Source organism: Bacillus rossius, chromosome 15, assembly GCF_032445375.1.
Source record: "Bacillus rossius redtenbacheri isolate Brsri chromosome 15, Brsri_v3, whole genome shotgun sequence".
Taxonomy (NCBI): domain Eukaryota; kingdom Metazoa; phylum Arthropoda; class Insecta; order Phasmatodea; family Bacillidae; genus Bacillus; species Bacillus rossius.
The window spans coordinates 9,438,256-9,461,648 of NC_086342.1; the positions used below are offsets into that span (position 1 = coordinate 9,438,256).

Below are 23,393 nucleotides of genomic sequence, written 5' to 3' on the forward strand. Positions count from 1 at the left end.
TCCGACCCCTGGGAGCCCGAGTTCAAGACTGGGCGCGAGACCGCCCGGCGGCCTCGCGCCTAAACGCGTGGAACGCGGGAAAACCGACCCGACCAGTTTTGGACTTAGAAACAAATTACACAACCTATGCTTATAAGACAATTAGACATAATTACCCTTACATGAACCCTTCTTTTAAATTGTTATTAATTTGGTTGTTTTAATTACAAAATAATCAAGTGTTTAATTAGGCGCATTGCCACACCCGGCCGGGCGCTGTCGTCGTCGCGGCGTTCGTTGCGGTGCACTTTCTTACACTTTGTGAAGATCGCGCTCGGGCGTGTTCGTCGCACTTCGGAGCCAGTGTTGCTGTGGCATAACGACCTTTGCGGACCAGAGGGAGCACCGGCGGTTGGCGTCAGTACATGTTATTTAATTTCATAATATCGTGCTCAAATCTCTGTTAACTGTACATATAATTATTATATACGTATTATACACTATATGAACAACTGTACTCATTATATTGCACATATTCATAAAAAAAACTTTTAACCAATATGCTGTTGAACGATAGCAAATAAATAGTATTTAGTGGCTAAAAAATTTGGATAATTTAATTAATTCATTAGATAATTCCCTAAATGAACGATGATTAGCAATAGAATGCTTTGAAAATTTCTACTTCAATTTTCCTTGAAAATATGCTGTTCATTGTTAACTATTTTTTACATCGAAAGCAACTAACTTTTAAGCAAATAAATTTACATCTGCATGGCCGCAAAGAATACGAAGGTTCAACACAATTTTTTTCAAAAGAATCTGTTTATTAGTCTAGGTGCAATGACGAGTTGAATTTAATACATTTTAGGCTTGGAATGCATGGCCGTGGGTGCTGTTATCACGCCGAGCCGCTAGGTAGCAGCGCTGACGCTCTTCGCCCGCGCGGCTGTGCTATTAGTATAGAGCTGTCCTGTATTCTCCCTCTACAGTATTTGCTTCCATCTCCATGACCTCATGTTTTGAAAAGAGTAAATGGTAGACCGTAGACGCCATTCGGGTTTCTCAACAGACAATGAATTCAGATGCTACTTTAGCCCCCAAGGAGGAGGCGTTTAAAGAGTTTTATACAGAAGTGAGTTAAAAATTATTCTGTAACTTTTTTTTTCACTTCGATATTGATTTTTTTTTGTTTTAATGGGTTACGTTTAATTTGAGGTTATGAGGTACTATTTGTAATTTTGTTTTGAAAGTATTACAAGATAAACTGTATTAATTTAAAAACTTGTCATAAATGTTGGAATTAATTATTAATTGTATTAAATCAATGAAGTGTGGGATATGAGAAGATAATCTTAACTAGTTGTATATGGTGGGAGTTTAATGGAGTGTAAAAGCCTTTGGAACGATTAACCAATGTGCCTGCCGACCTCTGTGTCTATCGGTACCACTTATGCTAAACCACAATGAGACTGCTGATGCCCTGTAGACAAACTTGGTATGTTGGACGACTTAATGTACCCGCTCACTGATGCCAGTGGCCCGATATAGCCTAAAAAGTTAGTAATTATTCTTTGCAAAATACTAACTTCCAATAATAATGCAGTATATTGAATTATTTGAATTGATATTTAATCATCGAATCAGCTACCTAGTTACTGGGATAAAATTGTAAAATAAAACTACATTTATAGTTTATTTTAAATAATTACTTTGTTGTTCATTTTTTAGGAAAAGAATTATCAGGTTCTTACGTGTCTCATGTGACACGTGGAGAGGGGAGGGACTGTGGGATAAAGAGCAGTCGTTGCCTAATGCTGCATGTTATCGCAAGGAAGCAGTTGATATTATTTTAATTTAAGCCTTCAAATAATGGTGCACTTTTACAATATAATGATTTGTATTGCATGTCTAACTACTGGGAATACAATAAAAATAAATCGGCATGTGTATGTGCATTTGAAAAATGTACCAACATGACATAATGTAAAAATTAGTTGCTAATAACAGTTGCAAAAGAAAAAAATAAATTAAAACTGTTTAGTAACATTTTAGTACTAATTCTATGTTAAATAATTTACATTCATTGAATTAAATATAGGTACTAAAAATTTAAGTTTTTGGAATCTGAGTTGAGTTTTAATTATTTATGCTAATTAATTTCATGATTTTTATGTTGCATTTGGGTGCTTTATGGTGTAATAACTTGTATTTTGGTGTTATCTGGTGTATTGACTTTTTTTTTGTGTTTTTTTGGCCCTGTCGCCATTCATTGTATAATCTTGTCCGTATTTATTGGGTAACCAGTTAATAACAAAGTTATATATATAATTCATATTTTGAAAATAAAATATATTGTGTCAATGGTACAGTTTTACATCTGAAACAAATTTGACTGCATACTTTATTTTAATATTTTACATTAAGATACATTTGTATATGTTTCGTGGAACAATTGCTCCTGTGGATAGCGTTCCTTATCACATATATTCGAAACCAAAAAATGTTTTGGTAATTGTAAAGTTTAAAATCACACACGTATATTCAACTTCGTACTTTAGTTGAAATTTTTTTATGTTAAAATTCAATTGGATATGTTACACAGAAAAATTGCTCCCGGGGACAATGTTTCTAGAAGTTTTGGACATATTTAAAAATCAAATAATTTTTGTTAATGCTGCAACTTTGCATCACAAATACAACCAATTCCTCTATTTTATATTTTATTTTAAAATAGAACTGGATACACAATAAGGAATAATTACTGGCTGATGATACAGGGAAAAAAAATTTAGACCAAATAGGGAAAACAATAGGGAAATCGGCTAAAGGAAAGGAGTAGGAATCCTGATTTGTTTTTAAAAAGAGGCATACCTTTTTTTCAGGTGAAGGAAATAGAAAAACGTGACTCTGTCTTGACATCAGAGCAGCAAATCCATCGATTGCTCCGTCCTGGCTCTACTTACTTCAACTTGAATCCGTTTGAGGTGCTTCAGGTTGACCCTGACGTTTCGTTGGATGAAATCAAGAAGAAGTATCGAAGGGTTCGTTTGTGTTTGTTAAATGACTTGTTACCATTTACTGTCTTGTCTCACAGGAACCCAACCCAAAGCTAGTTGGCTTGTACCAGCCAGAACTCATTTTTTGAATATACATTGTGAAATAAGCAAACCATGTATCCTCTGCTGAAGTAGATTTAATCAAAACACCTCTTCAAGGGGCCTATGAATATGTATGTTACCTACAAGTACTAGCAATGGGCGAAATAAGGTTATTATTAACTATAGAAACAACATAGATTTGGTCTGCTATCTCAGAGCACTGTTTAAAATTTGAAAATGTTATAATTATGCTCTACACTAATATTAAATCACCTTAAAAAAATTATTTTAATATTTTAAATAATCACTTCATATATATCAAAATACATATTTTTCTTATATTTTATTGTTCAGTGTCAATTGCTTTGCTGAGCAATGTCAACCAGTTTTTTTTTGTTTGCGCAAGTTTTGTTTTGAAACTTGCTAAGTAAAAAGATTTGAACTTGAGTATAAATATCTGTGTGTGTGTTGTGTATATGTGTATGCTTTTATAAATGTGTTTTAGAAAAATATATATTTTAATTTTTTTTTTTTTTTTTTTTGTTAGCTGTCCATCTTGGTGCATCCTGACAAGAACCAAGATGATTCGGAGAGGGCACAGCAAGCATTTGAAAGTGAGTTGATCACATAATTAAAAAATATATATATAGATATATTTTTTAAATGGTTAATATATTTTGCTAACTGTTGTAACCACTTTGTAGTATTTAACTTGGTTTGTAAAATTGCAAGAAGGTTTAGTGTTTGCATTACTTTTTTCCTATAATTAGTCTGTAACACAGTCAACTAGTTGAATATTTTTTTAAACCCTGATTCACAACTAGGTACAGTAAGTCCTCGGTTTACGTCGGGGTTACGTTCCTGAAAACCGCGACGTAAATAGAAACGACGCAAAATGAGCCATGTTTCATGCCACTGGCCGACCACGGCCTAAGGTCGGCCGGAAGCGCTGGCATACAGACGTGACAACGGGCAATTTTATCAGCAAATGACAACCGACAGCGTGGGAAACAAGTCCAACTAGTACTTCTCAGCTTTATAGAATGGTTATTTAACCAGCTGCTTTATTACCTTTATTGATTGAAATATAAAAACAGATATATAGTCGTTTGGAAAATATCTTATGAAGAAAAAATCATAAATTGCAGTTGCAGTGAGCTGATACTGTAGGCCTACTACAAACGCATTTAATCACGATAAAGTTAACAACGGCACGTTTAAAACTCCGGCCAACTCAATGATATCATAGCGACTGAAGTGTAGAGCTGTAGAAAACCGTATGTATTCGTTACTGAGTAACGGGTGCGGCATCTAGTAACGAGTAACGAAACGTTACACACGAATGCATTTCGTTACTCGCATTTTTCGTATGTTTTACGCATGCGCGCGCTTATTCGTTACAAAGAACGATGTTTGTTTATTAAGAAAAGTATAATTTGGAAATTCGTCGTCCAAGTTTTTTACTGTTTATTAAAGGTATTGTGTGTGTAGACAAAGTTTGAGATTGGAACAGAAACAACATAAGAAAGTATTTTTTACAAATTATAAATATGTATGTTTTTGTTTTTTATTATCGCGTATTTTCACGTTTTTTGTTCTTATCGTAAAAGAGATATTATAATAAAGCTGCTCTAATGAGATTTTATTGTTTCTTGGTTAACAAAAGCTGTTAATTATCAAATACTTTTAATTGTTTATATTCGATTTATTATTATTTACGCGACGTCTAACTGTACGTGTACGAAATACGACTCGATTCGTTGCTGTTACATAACATAGCATGTTATGTGGTATCAGAAGTAACGAGTAACGATACGAAAGTAACGAGTACTAATTGTTATAGTAACGAATGCATACGGGTACACTTTTTTTAGTTACTTTTACACCTCTACTGAAGTGCCAAGGAGTTGGACGAAAAGGGGTAGGAGAAAATGCTGTGTCGTTGCGGGAAGTAGATAACACTTCTACGTGCGAGATACGTGGGTGGCCGAGCGGGCGGGCTGGTAGTATTGCATCACCGCGCGGAGAGCAGCGGAGAGCAGGAAGCGTCCCTCATGATGTATGATAAGATAAGGCGGTGAACGTGTAGCTTACGCTACATAGCATAAATTATCTACCGAAGGAAACAAAGAATTATAAACAAATTATATACGGTGTTTTGGTTAAAATAAAGATTTACGGTCATTGTAAACGACGTTATTGTGAATCGGCGACAACTTAAATTGAAACATGAGTACTCAAACATTAGCGACGTTAATCCAAAACGACGTAAATCGGTACGACGTAAATAGAGGACTTACTGTACATAAATTAATACAAATTTTCATTTAATCATAATAATGCAAACTTTAATCGTAGGTATTTCCAATTTCCATGAAAATATTATAATTTTTATAGTGGTACTAGTTGTAGTTATTTAAAGAAATAATTTTTGCTTTTCATCTCTGAGGCATATTTTCTCAGAGCAATAAAAATAAATATGCTAGCAGAAGTGTGTTTTGAAGAATGTGTATGTACCTTCATTGGTTGTGGAATAATGTGAAGTTTATTTAATAAGAATTTGTCAAAGAAACAAAAAAAAATTTTTTTCCCCCATCCACGTTAGCAATAAAATATTAATACATATTAGTAAAATAACAATAGTTTTTAAATGTCCAAGGATAACATTGTACATGCTGTGATGTCCATTGTGGGAAACCCAGGGTTCTTTACATAAGGAGATCAGGAGGTGAGCGAAAAACGTGGTCGATAAAATGTTTGACACTGGTTTTCTGGTCGGACTTCAGTTGCATTCAAACTCTTGGAAACGCACTCACTGAGTCACCAGTTGCGTGTTTTGCAGCACCGACTCTCCACTCGACCGCTCTGATCAGTCGCCAGACACTTTATACTCCAGCCTGGGCCGGTGGAACCCGCTGGGTCAACCTCCTGGGGTGCTTGGGCGAAAGGCTGCTCGCACACAGGCCTGGCCATAAATCCCTGGAACAATAACCCATGTACTACTGGCTCGCTGTAGGAAAGGTTTTGATGGAGATTAAAAACTGACGAAAACTAGCTTCTACTGCGCAGCTTAGGTTCCCCCCCCCCCCCCCCCCCCCCCCCCTTCCCGTCTTTGCGACAGAGAATTTCCGTCACTCCCCTCTCTGTCGCAAAGGAGGGAGGGGGGAACCTAAGCTGCGCAGTAGAAGCTAGTTTTCGTCAGTTTTTAATCTCCATCAAAACCTTTCCTACAGCGAGCCAGTAGTACAGCACTCGCCACAATTGCATGCTGGCACCAGACATTTAGGCTGTACAATCCAAATATTTAATTTTATTATTGAAGTTATATACTTCTTTAGGTGCTACGAAAAATTTATGAGACTGAATTTTTACGATGTGCGCAGCAAAATTTTCACAGGATGTAGAAAAAAGGCTACATACAAATTAAAAATTATATACGTATGTGCTTTTAAATCTTATACTCTAGTGATTAATATTAAATAAAGGTCCAAAAATTTTTTAAAAAAATTATTTATTTTAAATATTAGTGATAGTATTTGCATTTTTTAAACTTTTTCAAGTATATTTATAAGTTCCAAAATGTATAATTAATCTGAATTATATAATATAATTCTTATATTATTATTTAATAAATAATTATAATTAATAAATTGGAATAAACATTCAGCTATAATTAATTTTCATTATTAATTAAAATTTATAAGTATTATTGCACTAGATGAAATAATTAATTATACTTATACGTGATTTATATCAATATTGAATATTTATTTAATTTTTAATTTGATTGAATTTCTACTTTGTTGACCGTATTTATAATATCAATCCAGTCTTTTTATTTTATTTCTATTAATTATTTGCATGCAGGATTATAGTTAGTATTTTCTCACGCCAAGTACATAAGTATAACTTCTAAAGGGTGTAAATAAGAACATGGACCCATTTTTTTGTTTCATGATTTAAATTTCTTGTCATTGTTGCAGTGTATTAACTCACATCAAAATATTTTGCAGTTTTTTTTTTTATTTGTCATTTTTCGTCGTAAAATCATGTTCCTAGCAATAGGTTTTTTTCTGTGTGAAGTTTTTGGCTGACTAACGTATTGTGGTTTCTGTGTTGTGCAGTCATCAACAAGGCCTGGAAGACCCTGGAGAACGAAGAGACGAGAGCCAAGTGCTTGGACGTGGTAGAGGAGGCCCGGGCCAGGACGGATCAGATGGTGAGGGGATGTTCGTGGAGGGGGGTAGAAACGTAGTGAACTCAACGCGGGACTGCTGTCAGATTTGTCAGACTCGAGAGGCATTGCACCGGTCGTTTGCCAGACCAGAGATTTGGTTTAGTTTGGTCATGCACGTCGTCTTGACACTTTGTCGACGTGCGCGCTCTCGTTGTTCTTGCCCGTTTGTTCTTGTACCTACAGCACAATAAGTCTCGTCACGAAATCCAACCACGAAAAATTATTGTCTGGCCTGCCATTTGGGCATCTTTCAAGCGTGAATACAGTAAAACACAGTTTTAAAGAACTTCATTAGAACGAACAATTCATTACTACGAACTATGCCTTTGGTCCCGTCAGACGTCCATATAACATAATGAAAAAAAATTTCACTAGTACGAATTTTCTCGCTCAAATTTTTAAAATATTCTATAAATATTCATTTAAACGAACACTTTTCTGCCTGGCACGGTAAACGATAAACGGATAAAATCGTCGCCATTCACCCACAAACTGCCATCTTATTTATTTTGATACGCGCCATAGATGACTGCAATGGACTAGTGTTGAAATTAATGCACAAAACTGGTGTAGCGACTAAAGCGTTGCATTGTGGTGTTCGCTGACATTACTCTTTGTTCTATGCTCGCACAATGTGTTTAACCGATGCGAAGTTCTACATTGTACAGTATTGCTACACACACATCTCTGGTCGTTTCCTTGTTTATTGTTTGAGAAATGTGGCTATACTATGAGTATAACATATTTTTACTTGTGTCGGGTCCATTTGTTTTTATAGTTTAAAAAAACAGTACTACTGAACATGTCTTCTAGGAAACGAAAGGCGATTGATGTGAAAATGAAACTTGAAATGATAAAAGCAGTAGATGAAGGATTTTTTTCTCAACAATTTAAAAGTGTAAAAATTGTTTCCTAACTTTTAAATTTCATATTTATGATTTATTACAGCATTTTTGCAAACAGCTTGTCTTGATTCCAAAGGTAGGCTTACTGTTTTGGCAAACAACTTGCGTATTTCTGTATATTACATATACATATACATACATGTATGTATGTATGTATGTATGTAGTATGTATTTTGATTCCAAAGTATAGCTGTTAAAGTAATTGATGCTTGTACCACTCATATTGGTATTAGATTTTCTACTTTGTTAATTTAACAAGATCGAGTTATGTTAAAAAAAACCCAAATCAGGCAATCATTGTGATTTCGATATAAAGAACTTCATGTTCTTTATAATGAAGCTCTACTGTACGTAGATGCTTTACGGTGGATGAGCAATGCCGGTCTTGGTGTTCATCTTGCCTCCCACCAACGCGATCAAGGTTCGACTCCCATTGAGGTCACCCCTGAACTTTCACAAATGGGAAATGATGGCGAACATTGCTGTTAGTCGGTGGGGTTTTCTCAGGTTTGCGGCGCCCGCACATTCCTTCAGTGCTCCGTTCATGTCATAAGTCATTTTCTAGAGGGAATTATTTATTAAATAATGTTAAGAATCGGGAAGCAGGTCCGAAATGGTTAGCCCAGTCAATTAAATACAATTTTATTTACTAATATTTACACTGTTGATAAAATTACAACAGTTGAAATTTCTGTCCACAAGTTGATTGTTTAGTTCAAAGTTTACTCTCCCCACTGGAGTTCGGCTCGACAGTGGCTCTTCCTGCTGCTGGTCTCTTACCTCGCACCTCTGTCCCGACACACTACCTCGCACACACAGCACAGTCCCGATGCACCAGCCTCTGGACACAAGGCCCGTCGCTCGTCGTCCGAATTTGCTCACCAAGAGGTCACGTGTCCCCTTCACTTCACTCTGCCTCAGATGTCGGCGTCACTGTTTTTATACCCTAGAATGGTTTTGCACCCCTAATAATTAATAATAATCGTTCGTAAATATCTATAGTAAGAACATTTCTGACCCAATGACAAATCCAAGAGAGCTGTGGGAATAAATGCTTAGGAAAATCCCTAAAAAAGTAATAACATCAAGGTAATTAAATAAGAAATCAAGTCAGTGTGTGAGACAGAGCTTTAAGTGGAGCATATTAAGGGCCCGCCTACCGCCAGTGTGTAGAGCTTTTTTTTTTTTTTTTTTTTTTTTTTTAACATGTGATTTGAAACTGCTGAAGATATTCAAATGGGGTCTCTTTACAAAAAAGCATTTAAAAATACGGTGAGGGCAGACGAGTATTTTTGTTTCCGTATTTCATTTTCAAACTCTAAATTTTAGGAGAGTTGAAAGGGCTAGATAGAATGTGTGGTTTTCAGACATGAAACACCTGGTATAGATTTTTTTTGAAAGCACTCTAGGGATTCGCATTACATCGTTGTCTTCGTATCTCCGCCATCTGATGTTGCAGTTACCACACTCGGATCTCGCACTGACGAGAGGACTGCGCACCAGTTCAGAGGCGATTCCGCGCCAGAAGCACCGGCGAGCGTTGCACTCATAGCACAGAGATACATCCCTGACTAGGTGTGGTCCCCTTAGAAAGAGAGCTGTCGTTTCCATGTTGGAGTGGGTTTTGATGGGGGGAGGGTTCCGTTGGTGATTCGACTGTGACCGACTGCCGGTTGTGTCCCGTGGCGCGCAGATCGTGGAGAAGCGCAAGAAGCAGAAGAAGGAGGGTAAGGAGGCGCTGGTGGACGAGGACAACCCGACGAGCTACAAGCACGCCGTGTACGTCATGACGATGAAGCTGTTTGCGGACATGGAGCGCAAGAGGCGGGACATGGAGCAGCGGGAGATGGAGGAGAGGAAGCGCAAGCGTGAGCAGGAGATAGAGGAGGAGGAGAAGGCCAGCATCGAGAAGGAGTGGCTGAAGAACTTCGAGGTAAGGTTTCCTTACGCCTCGGTAGACTGTTGGATTCGGGTGGGACAAACCAAGGGGACGTCGAAATATGGCAAGTGAGGTTTTTTTTTTTTTTTTTTTTTTTTTTTTTGCACCTGTGAAGGTTGTAACAGTTGCAGCTTGTGGGCAATAAGTAGAATAATTACTTACTGAAAGGTCAGTTATACATATTATGTTAACAACGTACAATCTTTGTTTGAATTGTAGTTTGTGTGTTATTACAATGTAGCTGACCTAATGTAACCAACCCTGTTTTACTCTTGGCCTTAATTTTAAGAAGCAGCAATTTATAACCTTCATAAGTAACAAGATTACTTGTTATTTTTTAATGCCCCTTCAGCAAAAAAAAAAGTGGTATTAAGCCTGGATTTTCTATCAAAAACCTAAGCTAAGCTAAATACTATCTCATATAAAAAAAATTATAAAGATCTGAAGACATCATGGTTCGACTATTGGTTAATTTGGTATAATTTAATTTGTAAAGTCCAGTAATCTGTTATTAAAAAAGTAAAACAATTTTTTTACAAGGTACAAGGGTTGAACCATATCAAAAATTACCTCTTGAGCATTTAATTGTGTGTTCTATCATCACGCCATCGGGAATATTGGGGTTTGGAAAGGAGACTATGTATTATCAACAGTGTAATGCCAGTTGAGTTTTTTTGAAACTTGGGATTATGTTTTACTATGACTATTTTAGTTTACCAAATATATTCCAAGGTAGTTTCGCTATCATAATATTTCATTTGACACACCAATACGTTTGGCTAGTACTGTAACGTTTACGAAAGTGACTACATATATATGGGTTTATGTTGCTACACTATGGGTCCGACATCTTTGTGTCACATTGACTTCCGTTCCAGTTCACGATATTGCTCCTACCGAGTGATGTATACAGAGGAGCTAAGATGTTTACATACCGATAAATAAGTAAAATTCGGGATCCCCCCTTCCCATTTGCGCCATCATGCTTGTTAATACTAGATTTTTTTAGTTACTGTGTGCTTGATCCTAACTTGTGGAAGGTCGCCCTTAAGTGGTGTTGTGGCCGTGCACTCGAGATGCTGCAGTGTGCGACTGGCGTGTTTCGGCAGGAGTCGCGGCAGAACCGGGTCAACAGCTGGAAGGCGTTCCAGGAGGGAGGGGCCAGCGGCAGCAAGGCCCCCAAGGCCCCCAAGGCCCCCAAGGCCAAGAAGATGAAGACGGCGTTCAAGCCTCCCAAGCACAAGGCCGAGTCCAGGTAACCGGGGCCCACCGCCGCCCCGAGGAGGTCTCTGCGTCGCTCTCGCGTGCAGCCCCGCCCCCCCCACACACAAGCAACGGACAAGGAGGAACAGTGACCGTCTTCTAGCCCCCCTTACCTGCCCCCTCTCTCCCCCCACCCCCACCGCCTGTTTCCCTCGGAAGCCGTGTGCGTGGCCCGTCTCGAATCCAGCAGTCGTGTCCCGGGACACCCAGCGAGGCGGAAGGAAGGACCGCTCAGGCGCTTGCCGCGTGCCAACATTTGAGTTGTTCCTCTTTCGTCGGCTGGAGACCCAAACACTCAACCTTCAACCCCCGCAGTGTAACAACCTTTATCCATCAAGTTGTCGGCATTGATTAGACGAAATGGCGTTTGTTTTTAAAGATCTATAAATGTTTGTGTCACATTTCAAAATTGTCTTGTGTGGATATGTAATTTGTTTCACTGTTGCAGTTACTATGGAACGAAGATGTAAATGTATTTATTGTGCTAGGTTAAAAAAAAAATAGTGTTTTGCATGTATTAGAGTTTAAATTTACATTATTCTCTGCAAATATTTTTTTTTTTTTTAGTGAAGTGTGTTCGATTTTTATCTGCTTTGAAAATACCACTACTGGGACTTAGAGTATGTAGTATAGTGCCAAATATTTTATTTTGATTTACTGATACACTGAATGTTTGGTGATTCTATTAATTGTTTTGCATGTTAATTGAAATAAATACTAAATTAGGGAACAAATGTGAATTGACCCCAAATTGAATCTGATAATAATCTTTAAATTCAGCTGTATTTTTCATTTGGTTCCATAAGGATCATAACCAAGTGATGAAAATTTAAGTAAAGTTTAGAAAAAAAATTCAGAACTATGACAATGGCCTGCATCAAGGATGTGACAATTGTAACTTAAACAAACATTTTCTGGCCACATTCTGGCTGGGTTTATGAACTACGCAAGGAATTTTATGCCACATGCAACCGGCATAAGAAAATCATGGTCATTTGTAAAGCACAAAAGTCGCAAGACGGCACCAACAGTACAACATTAAGTATAATGTAATGAACAATATTGTAGCTGTCCGTATACATTGTGTCTGTGTCTTGGAAAGTTTTTCGAAGATTCCACTTCAAGTATGGAGGGCGGAAACGCAAGCCGAAATCGAGAAGATAAAATTTGGTACGTAGAGGAGTTTTTGGAAATTCTTTATTTAACTTTTTACATTTTGTATTTTTTGCGTATTTCAAAAACCCATCCTTTGTGTCCTCGTAGTACTTGGCAGCAGAATGCATAACACTTAAGATGTCAGATGCTCCCTAGGAACATGTGAAGACCAACCATGGTATTTTTAGAGGTTCAGCATTGACATACCATAGTTTCCAGTATGAAAGATGATATGGCATGTAAGGCAACACTACATATAACATGAGATCAGCTTTTAAGTAATGATAAAGTCATGATATGAAGTAAACACGTCATCATTCCACAAAATTTCTGTTTTAGAAGAAATATTTTTCACTTCAGTTTCATTGACAACTAGATTCAGCTGTATGTTGTGTACATGAAGTAAAAGAAAATGGTGATAGCTGTATGTAGATAGTTTTGATTGCTCATTTCTAAAAAGCGGGGAAAAATTGCTTCTGAAACAGATACCAATACTGCAAAACCAATTTTGTCATTCGATTTTTTGTGTATATGTATATTTTATACAGAGGTTTTGCTTTGAAATATAAGATGGCAGTCCCTAATGAAATGATTAATGAAAAATCAATTATTTAATATATAATAGTAACTGTACTGTGACCTTTCCCATTATTACCTTCCACATTCTACAAAAATAGTTATGCCTTACTGAATATACAGAAAACATTTTATTTCTGTTAGAAGCGTGTGTTTCTTTTTAAAAGCTAACTGCATTCAACACTGAATTTTTGCTGTGACTCTTTCACCTGGCCCAACAAAAGATGTAGTACAACACAGCCACAAAAATCATTTTCCCGTTGTAAATTTACTTTGTTCCATTTTTCCCGCTCTCTGTAGGGTACAAGTTTCTCTGTAGCTTAAGTCTCTGTCCTAGATTGTGACACTCGATTGTCAGACATTTTTACTGCTACAGTATTCAAAAAAAATTATTGTGTCTAGATTTTCATGCCCTCTATAAAAACGAGCATGAAGTCGACTAAGTAAGTGTGCTAGTTCTGACCCCAGGTATTTTAATTTTTCCAGTTTGTAGGCAAGCATTGTAACCAAAATTATTTTTTTTTTTAGTGTAAAATAGCTTAACAGATTGCAATAAATTTATTTTGTAAGTAAGTTTTCAGCCTTCTGATTTTTTTTATAAGTAGTAGTTCCCCCCCCCCCCCCCCCCCCTCCAATTTGATTGGCAAAAGCACAGATAAATACTTAGTAGTATCTGCGCTTTGGCCAGAACGGTTCCTCACCCCCTCCCCCTCCCTCAATCCTGCAGATGTGAGGTGGACAGCCAAGCGAGGACTTATTACCTGGATGCAGCCATTTAACTCATTTTCCTACATCAGGGTGGTCACATTCTAGAAATTCAGGGAAATTTACTTGAAAACCTGGGAAAGTAATGGAAATTCCTCAGTGACAGTAATTTGAGGGGAAATGTCTTTGCAGGCGAAGCACGAGAACAGTAAGAGAATAACTACTACGATCAAACGTTAACCTACAAACTATGTCTGTGTTTTAGTGCATAGTCATGCACACTGTAAAATTGCTTGTGCAAGGTATGAACTAGTATAGCTATAGGGGTGGTGGAAGCAGGATTGTCTTTATTTCTTTCAGAAAATTGTAAAATAGGTGAATTTTTCTAACAAAAATTCACCAAGAAAATTGTGTAATTTGGGTCATGGAAAGTCAGGGAAAAGTCAGGGAAATTTTTCTACAGATTTGTGAGGACACCTTGGAATAGCAAATAAAAGTTAATATTTAGGGCGGTATTCCAAGACGTTCTTGTAAGGTAGCGAATAGGCACTAAGTTCTTTTTAAGTTGTGATTATTTCTTTTTATGACCATTAAAGTCTAGAAAATGTATTGCAGGATAGTTTCGCTATCATAAAGTTTCATTTGGCTCACCAACACGCTTTGTACATCCCCTGATTATCACAAAAATAATTATATACGAGTTAATGGCACCAGATGCGTGTCTGCCATCTGAACGAAATCAAAGGAAAAGTGAGCTCTGCGCATGCACGGAATTTGGGTAACAGATAAGCCCTGAATAAGACACTGAAATCCATTCTCTAAAAATAAGGAACTGGCCGTGTCCTATTGTGCACTAGGAACACAGTTAGAGAACAGGTGTAGCGTATTGAACACCTAAACCCTTATTTTCGTGTCTTGGAATACTGGCCCGAATACAATGATACTTAAAAAGTACTTTTAATTATCTGCTCCATGGTCAAAAAAATGCATAAGCAATAATAATTAAAAAAGTATCTGATAACATGTTAACGCCTTTGATTATGGTTTCTTTTAACTCCTGAATCCATCCAAAAAAAAATCTAAACATGATGTTGCTTAGTGGTTGCCAGAGTACAGAATCTGCCGTACAGAAGATAGTCGTGTTAATAACGACAAGATTTATGGTTTTATTTGCCTAGCCAATTTAGTTTTTTAAATAAGATATTTGGACTTGGTTTTTATTTTGAAAGATTCTGTTTTATTTTAAAATGTAGTGTGTTTTAGCCAATATTACATTAAAATGTTCTTTAACCTTAATGTAATGTTGACATTGATACATGATACCTTTTAATGATAAAGTAGTTATGTAATAAAGCATGTTAAGTCAAGGACATATTTACTCACACGATAAAAATATTTCAGCAAGCATTAGTGTGTTCAGAAAAGTATGTCAGCAATGTAAAAATAATTTAATAAAAGATGCAAGGTCATGAAACAAAGTAAATAATATTTTTATTCATTTGGGTTTATACAATTTAGATTTTAGTGGTAAACAAAATTACATTAATTGATTAAAAGATAAAATTTTTGTGTTGTGAGTTGACATTTGTTAAAATGTTGGTTGAATTCATTATTTTAGGTGCTTTTTAGTGCTATTTAGTGTATTAACTTGTATTTAAGTATTATTTGGTGTAATGAATGACATGCTTTTCTGCATCATTTTGGTTTTAACGCAATTCACCTTAAAATCTTATTCCTGTGGTATTTAATATTACCAACTGCTTTGGGGCAAATTATTGCTTTGAGTTGGGATTTCTTCTCTTCCAGGATTGAATTTTTCTCCCAGCATTTTTCTGTTTCTGCTCCAACTATCCCCTCACTCTTCACTAGCTGTGTGAATAGTAGTTTTTTTGAAGTAAAGCAAATTCAAATTGAATTTTTAAAATAATCACCTAGTTGAATCGAATTGCGAATATTGTTCTTGTTGAAGCCATATTACACTTATCTTATAAAATGAAAGATTGAAGTAAAAAAAAAAAATTGTGTAACGTTGTAATGTTCAAACTGATTTAGTGATTAACCAGTTATGCCCTATGTGTGATATTCAATAAAAATTATAAAATAACCATGCATAATGTTAGTATTGAGCATTTATAAAAGCAAATGGAGTCCCACGTTTTGATTTTTTTTTATGTTCAACTTTATTCAAGCATAACATATACAACACAAAAAAAAAACTAAATATTTTTACTAGTGAATCTTAGGCTTCCGTAGTTTTAAAGCTTTGCAACAATAGCGAAGTGTCACATCAGGTGCGAAACTTTGCACCACAACCGAAGTTTCAAATTAAAATGAATAGCAACTTTCCTGGTGAAGTCAAATTGGATAGTAAAAAGAGCATCGGTTGATTTGCTCAGTTGAAGCTTCACGCAGGGCTACCAACTCTTCAAACTTTCCTCATCTCATCCCATCCATGTTGACCCTGACTGGGACGGACTGTAGGTTTTCAGATGTTGTTTGACATGCAACCTGAAATGATTTGCCGTTCCCTTGGGAGCAGTTGGCTGTTGTTTGTCTCTCCGCGACGCTTGTTTCCAACTCTTGGCAACAACCACTCTGCCCTTGGGTTAGGTAATGTTCGCAGCAGAAACAATGGTGGAGTTTTATCTGACACCTGTGTGCGTGCTGGCTCATGTGTGTAAATACAACACAATTTTCTCGGAACTCCGTGAGTGACAAGGCCGTTAACGCTAACTTTCCTACTGCCCAAGCTATTTTTGATGTGATTCATCTTAGCTCTCTGCTCACGGCATTTGCTAGGAATTGTAGTTTCCTGAATGGAATGAAGTCCCATGGTATGGAAATATGTAACAACGGTGCTGCCGTCTGTGGCAAAGTTCACAAAGTCAGAATAAAACTTCATAGTACATATTAACTGTTTAATTCACGCAGATCAAATTAGTTGATAACTCAAGTTTTGTAAGTTTATCACACTCTGCATTATTTTTTAAGAATTCTACACTTTAACTTTGGTTTTTGAATTATTAGTGTATTTGCAACATGAGAAAACGATACAGAGGTTAGATGTTGCACATTTTTTGCTAGTATCGAAAGACTCGCTCACAGTTTTTTTATAACTAAGATGTCATGTTCAATTTCGTTTTCTTCTGTGTGATCCCGGGTTTACTAAATAAAGGCTCTTTAATCTCACATGTTTGGGACCACAGTGGTGTGGTATTATCCATTTTGGCACATTATTGAACATCAATATAGTTTTAACGGGAATAGTACCCAAGAAATATTAATGCAGTGTAGTGATATTTAAAACCTGTCTTTCGCAAGAAAAAATTATACATGAACATTAAAATTAGAAAAAAAAATTAAAATAACACATTGATATTTTCACATCTTCAACCAAGGACCTGAAAAAATCCAAACAGTAGCAGCTACTTCGACGTTGGATGAAAAGAATGAGTTGAGCGGAAGAAATCCAGATTGAGTGCAGACCGTAGCTGGAAGATTTTTGTGTGATTTGGAAGATCCAAGCAAACTATGAATTTCTAAACATATGCTTATTTATTTTTATCATCAGCTGTATGCATTCATGCATTTTAAAAATACCTCTCCAATTTCATGTCAGTTTGGTAGTACTTAGGCCACATATTAAGCAAGGATTTTTTACTAGTGCTATTTGATGGTTACAGTAGATCCCTCTTAAGAAAATTTCCTGAATAAAAAAATTTAAAAATTTTTGCACTGGGCCTTCAAGTACATCAAGATTTCCTCTGTTAATAAGTCTATATTTTCTAAGTACTTTGAGAAACTTCATAAAAGGGATTTACTGCATTCGTGGTTATTGGTGAAGCCAGGAAGCCAGCCGAGAAGGTTCCATTTTTGTTCTGCTAAGGGGACACTTAATTTTTTTCCTTAAAGTGGAGAGGACACTGGGAAATTTAGCAGGCCAGCTCTGCCTTTGCTGACCAAAGGCATTCCTTCCTAGTCGAACAATGAATTGCCTATGCCCATCCACAAATATAAATAAACACTCCGTCGTTAAAACTTCTCATCTCTGAAATGATATGGAACAGAACATAAGAAATTATCATAGATGTATGCAATTTCAAAAAATTTGTGGGTGTGATTCAGATGCAACGTTTGAAACAATTGTGAAGTATTCTTTTCATATATGTACATGCATAATTTTTTTAGTTGTATTGTGTGGGGTTCATTGCGTGTATGCATGAATTTGTTTAATGTATAAATTGTTCTTTTGGGCAAATGTTTTCGGTAAATTTTGTAGTTCATATCTATGTTCAACAAAATGTGTGAAGCAGTAGGGTAAAAATGCTCAGTATTAAACAGTGTTAGTGTCAGTGTTAAAAAATATTTAAAGAAAATTATTTACACTTGAAATAAATCATATGCAATATTAAATTTTTTTTTGTAATACTATTACATTGTTTCATTAGAAGTAGAATAAAACCTGTTTACATTAAGAGATGTTACCATACATGAAGAAAGACTTAAATGTTTAATTAACTGAGGAGCTGTGGTATATTATTGCATTCATTATCAGGCAATTCTTTTAAACAAGACATTTTGGTGTTCTTCAAAAACAGTTTTTTTTTTTCCCCCTTTGCTTGAGATGAACATTAGTAACCGAGATATAGTTTGAGAAGTCATGCTTTTTTATGACCCATTGAAAGGTTTTTTTTTCTCTTTCCAGATTGTATTTTTTTAGTGCGTAGTCATACAAACTGTAATATGAGATAGGCAAGGTTCTCTTTGAACTAAGCCAGCTATGGGGATGGTAGAAATTTAATTTCCTTAATTTCATTCATAATATTGCAAAATATGCATGCATAATAATAAAAAAAAAGTCAGGGAGTTCTGTTATTTTAGTGATGGAAAGTCAGAGACATTTTATTAAAGGTTTGTGTCGACACTGTTGAAATTGACTCCATTATAAGATTATATTTGACAGCATATACGTAAAGATTTCATCAACTCAGTGGGTTTCTTTTATTTGAAAAAGAAACTTTAATGGCCAGTTTGTTTTTTAACCCTAGCAAGAGAACCAAGGGAATGTAGTCATGTAGTGTGCAGCTTTGAATTAACAGTTTGTACGTAGACGTTATTGTAAAACATTTTACTTTTAGAAAACGTTCATAAATATAAAAAAAAATTGGTTTCTGAAAATCCTGAAATCACAATTTTTGAGGTCATTGGTGAAACCGCATATTTTGATACATATTTATAAATGATTGCAAAATAAATAATGATATTTTTTTTATTAAGTTTTGAATCATATGCTTCCTGATGGATAGGGACATGGGGAGGTCAAAATAAAATTACTCATTAACCAAAGATTGCAAGTAAACAATTAAACATTGAAAAATTGTAACAATTTCTGACTAGAGTACGTATGTAAAAAGTAATTTTTACAGGTAGATTGATTTACTTGTGATTAATTACTCCACAGAACTGTTTATTAATTAATTATAAATCCACACCAATAACACAAAAATACAGAAGTAAAATACAGTGTGATACTACCTTTTAACAAGCCTCTGTGTCCCACTCCAAGTTGCTCCCGACTTTTTTTTTTGTTATTAATATTAATTTAGGAATTTCCGTAGGAAATTATTCCTGTAGCTTTCTAGCATTAAATTTTCTCACCAAATATGTATTGCAATGAATAAAAATATTTTAGCTATAAAAAGTCAAGCTAGTGATTTTAATTATGAACACTTGCATGTCTTCTTACCGCTATTAGTAGAGACAAGATTATATGGTTGTATTTTTAGGCCAGTTTCGTTTTTTGAAACAGGATATTTCGGTGTCATTGTTTTTATTTTTTATGAGCTCTGTTTGTTCATAAACAAATGCAACACTTGTTCAATGATACTTAACTTAACTAAAACAGTGTCATGACTGATACAGGATAAACTTTTACATTGTAATAATTTGTAATAAGCATGTCAAACTTCTGGGAACCATACAAATAAATCAGAAAGTATAATATGTGTGTTTGAATAATATATGTAAAAATAAGAAGAAAATAACACACATTTCCCCCAATTTCTTAATTACATATATTTTGGCACTAACTTTATGCTGAATAATTTATATTCATTTAATTTAATATATTAAAAGATTATTTTTTGTAATTTGAGTTTAGTTTTGATAAGTATGCTAATTAATTTAATTATTTTTGTTGCATTTTGGTGTTATATGGTTTCCTTGGCGTGCTTTTTGGTGTTATTTATATTTTATCGCAATTCATCATATAATTTTTTCCCTAGCTATTAGCTAACCCTTGGGGGGGAAAAATCTGTTTAAAAAATTGTAGACAAACAATTAAGTGCAAGGGAGCTAGTGTGATAAATTTACAAGATCAGCCTTTAAATGGTAGTAATGACAAGGAAATGAGCTAAGTAGAGCCAAGATTTTATGGTGTATAAAAAAGCAGATTTAATCATTAAAAGTAGTAGGTTTTATCTTTATCATCTTAAAAAATTAAAACGCATGTAATAATAGATACATATGAAGCACAGATATGTTGATCAACTGCTTCAACAATTTGTGGTGAGACACTTAAATGTGTTCATGAAACAATGCTACGTATATTATTGAGAGTAAGTGAAGAAAAAAGCTGCAACTAAAACAGTTTCAAGGACTTTTCAGGGAAGTTTCCAATTGCTGCATCCATCACTCCCAATCAATAATTCTGATTTTTTTATAAAAAAAAATAATTATGTATTAGTCTATTGCAGTGTTTACTGTTGAAGAGTAGATTTGAGTAAATTTTTCTTGGGTTGAGTGGCAATCAAGACCTACTTTTGCTTTCTAAAGATGGACATTCTCCCTCTTAACTGCCTCCCTGTGTCTGTAAACAAAGTAGTTTCGATGCTAATGACTAAACCATTCTTTCTTTGGACTGTGTCACGAGGCGAGGCACAGCTAGAGCGACGGCGAAGGAAATGTCAGCCAGCCAAGGTTCTGGATGCTTGCGTCCACAAAATGACGAAGGTAATGTATCAAACTGTGTGAATTTCAACGCAAAAAAAAATGCATAGATGTTTGGTAAAATACCTATACTTACACTCGCTGTAACTAGATATATAAAATTGTGACTTTATTCAATTTCATGATGCAATATTTTCTACAAGTGATGAACCATTCCTCAGTAGGTCACTAAGCTCTTGAATCGTATTATAAGCGTAGCATGTATGTGTTATTTATATATTTTTAGCATTCCGAAATAGCTAGCATGTTTGGAACTTTCGTTGGAATTTTTTACAAGGAACCTTTATGTTTGTCTCTTAATATCAATTCATTATTTATACTTGCAAGTCATACCCAGAGAATTGCATGCTGCATCTACTGAAAATAAAAATTATTTTTTGTAATGCAGGGGGATATAAATATTTACAATAATTTTGGCCACATATAAACAAGTCATTTTATGGTAGTAACGAAAAATTTTGTACTGAGACATATTCATTTTCAGTTAATTGGGCCAACCTAAGTGCATTTAGAGGATGAGTCCAGGGGCTCAGTTTGGACTGCTCAGTCCTAACTGACAGTTTGGACTGAACTGAAGCCTTTCCCACACACGAGCAGTTTTGTGGTTGCTGTTGCTGTTGCTGTTGGAAGTATCGTTTCATCGTAGAATATGGAAGCAACTTTGGATGTTGCAGTTTGCGGTTGCACTTTCGGTTAGAAAAAAAAGAAGCAAAGCTACCAAATAGTACAAACAAAGATGTCTGCCATGACACTTAGCTGATGGACTGACGGTTTGGACTGGCTGAACTCTGTTTCCACACACACCAGTTCGGACTGAGGACCTAGAGTCGGGTTTGATGGGAAGCCATCAGTTGGTTAGTCTGTCAGCTCCGACTGATCAATCCACACGCTGCAGTTCTGACTGTTAAGTTCCGACTGGGATGTCTGAACTGTCAGCTTGGACTAATCGTGTGTGGGGAGACTTATATTTTCTTGACTGCTTCTACAAGCATGGTCATGCCACAAAACCGAAATCACAGTTGTTAACTAATTTTTTCCTTTTTCACCATGTAGCTAACAGAATCCATTGCTACCAACGCTAATGTGCAAGTTCCTGTATCTTCTAGATTGCTTAGTTGATACCAATGGTACAATCATGTTAATGTCTCATTTTAGTACGTACTAGCAGTATGTACTTGTTTATGACTCAGCTAACACACGTATCCTTGTGGACTTTCAACTGCATTAAAATTTTACGTAAAAGCAGAAGCAAATGAACTTTTATGCCAGATAACAATGACTTGTAAGAAATGTTTTTGTACGTAAGTGGCTCTCTATCAAACATAATCTCTGTTTTACAACCAGTCAGCTGTGTTCCGATAAAGATGAATTCACTTCGCCCAGATAAGAGGGTCACGAAACGCATCAGATAGGTATAATCTCGTAGGACGTTGTAATCGCTTAAAGAGCGTGATAGGAAGGAGTAGAAAGAGAAGGGGGGGGGGGAGATATCAAGACAAGAGGTGATGTGTTATTGCCCTCCTTGTTCTACTTAAGCATCTACCTGTCCCCCTCCTCCCCTAACCACCATGCCCACGCACGTGAACACCTTCATTTCGATATTGCCGTTACAGACTTGATACGAGCTCTGTGTACATATGAGCAGAGTTTGGACCAACAATTAAGCGACTATTTTCGTTCTGATAAGGAGAGAGCGAGGCTCATGAAGCCACTAACCTTCGCTCCTGTACGTGAGCAGCTTCAGGGATAGGAGAGAGTTCTGCTGCTAGCAATGGCTTTAAGTGGTAAGAATATAATATTTATGTAAACATAGGCAACTTTTATTTAATTTTGTAACCTGTTAAAATTTTTCATGATAAATATGTGCATGTATAAACTAAAAGGTTTGAAACAGGAAATGTTTCTGTTTTAAATAAAACGATTTATGTAGGAAAAAAAGTTCAAACACCCCTTAATTTTATGCTAAGAAAAATTAATTTTGCTGTTTTTGCAAGATTGCTTGCATGATGCAATTTGTGACGGTGAAATTTCTTTTAAGTGTATGCCAATGAAGTATATCTGTGACTTTCAAGCTAAACATGTAAAGAAAACTCAACTTCATTCACATCAGTGTAGGGTCGTGATACCTTGGAGACACACAACCATCACTGCTTCACTGTATGTGAGAGATGAGAGCAGGAAAAGATTATTTTGTTTGCCTTCACTCTGCCCGACTGTAGCTGACTCACTGCAGTGTGTTGTCAGACTGACCGCTCATTTGTTTGCCGGCCAAGTGATTGCAGATGACAGTCGTTGCAGAATCAAACATTAATTAGAGAAGGCAAAGTTCATGTAATCACACAAACATGATAAGTGGAAATTGGTTTTAGCTGCAATGACAAGAAAGAATTTTAGTCAACATGAAACCCGGTGTCTGAATTTTTCTTTTTTTTCAGTTGTAATTATAGCTATGAAAGATATATTTTAAGCTACCCTACTGCATGCAGGAGAAATATAAATAGATTTTTTTATAAATAAAATTGGAT

The 23,393-nt window shown here is 35.8% G+C and overlaps 2 protein-coding genes across 3 annotated transcripts in view; both read left to right on the forward strand.

Moving 5' to 3' along the window:
- The first annotated feature begins 867 nt into the window (after nucleotides 1-867).
- On the forward strand, nucleotides 868-13,728 carry LOC134539603 (dnaJ homolog subfamily C member 8). Its single transcript, XM_063381778.1, has 6 exons — nucleotides 868-1,114; nucleotides 2,865-3,023; nucleotides 3,628-3,694; nucleotides 7,205-7,299; nucleotides 9,916-10,155; nucleotides 11,271-13,728. Exons 1-6 carry the CDS (start codon nucleotides 1,055-1,057, stop codon nucleotides 11,418-11,420), a joined length of 771 nt encoding a protein of 256 aa, XP_063237848.1. The 5' UTR covers nucleotides 868-1,054; the 3' UTR covers nucleotides 11,421-13,728.
- Nucleotides 13,729-22,231: 8,503 nt separating this feature from the next.
- LOC134539232 (sialin-like) overlaps nucleotides 22,232-23,393 on the forward strand; it is a 29,136-nt gene continuing 27,974 nt past the window's right edge. Inside the window, exon 1 of one of the 2 annotated variants that reach the window (XM_063381032.1) lies at nucleotides 22,232-22,652. In XM_063381032.1, coding sequence (XP_063237102.1) covers nucleotides 22,640-22,652 — 13 coding nt within the window. In that variant the 5' untranslated portion in view covers nucleotides 22,232-22,639. The remainder of the gene's footprint in view (nucleotides 22,653-23,393) is intronic. The other variant, XM_063381031.1, reaches the window with a different exon arrangement.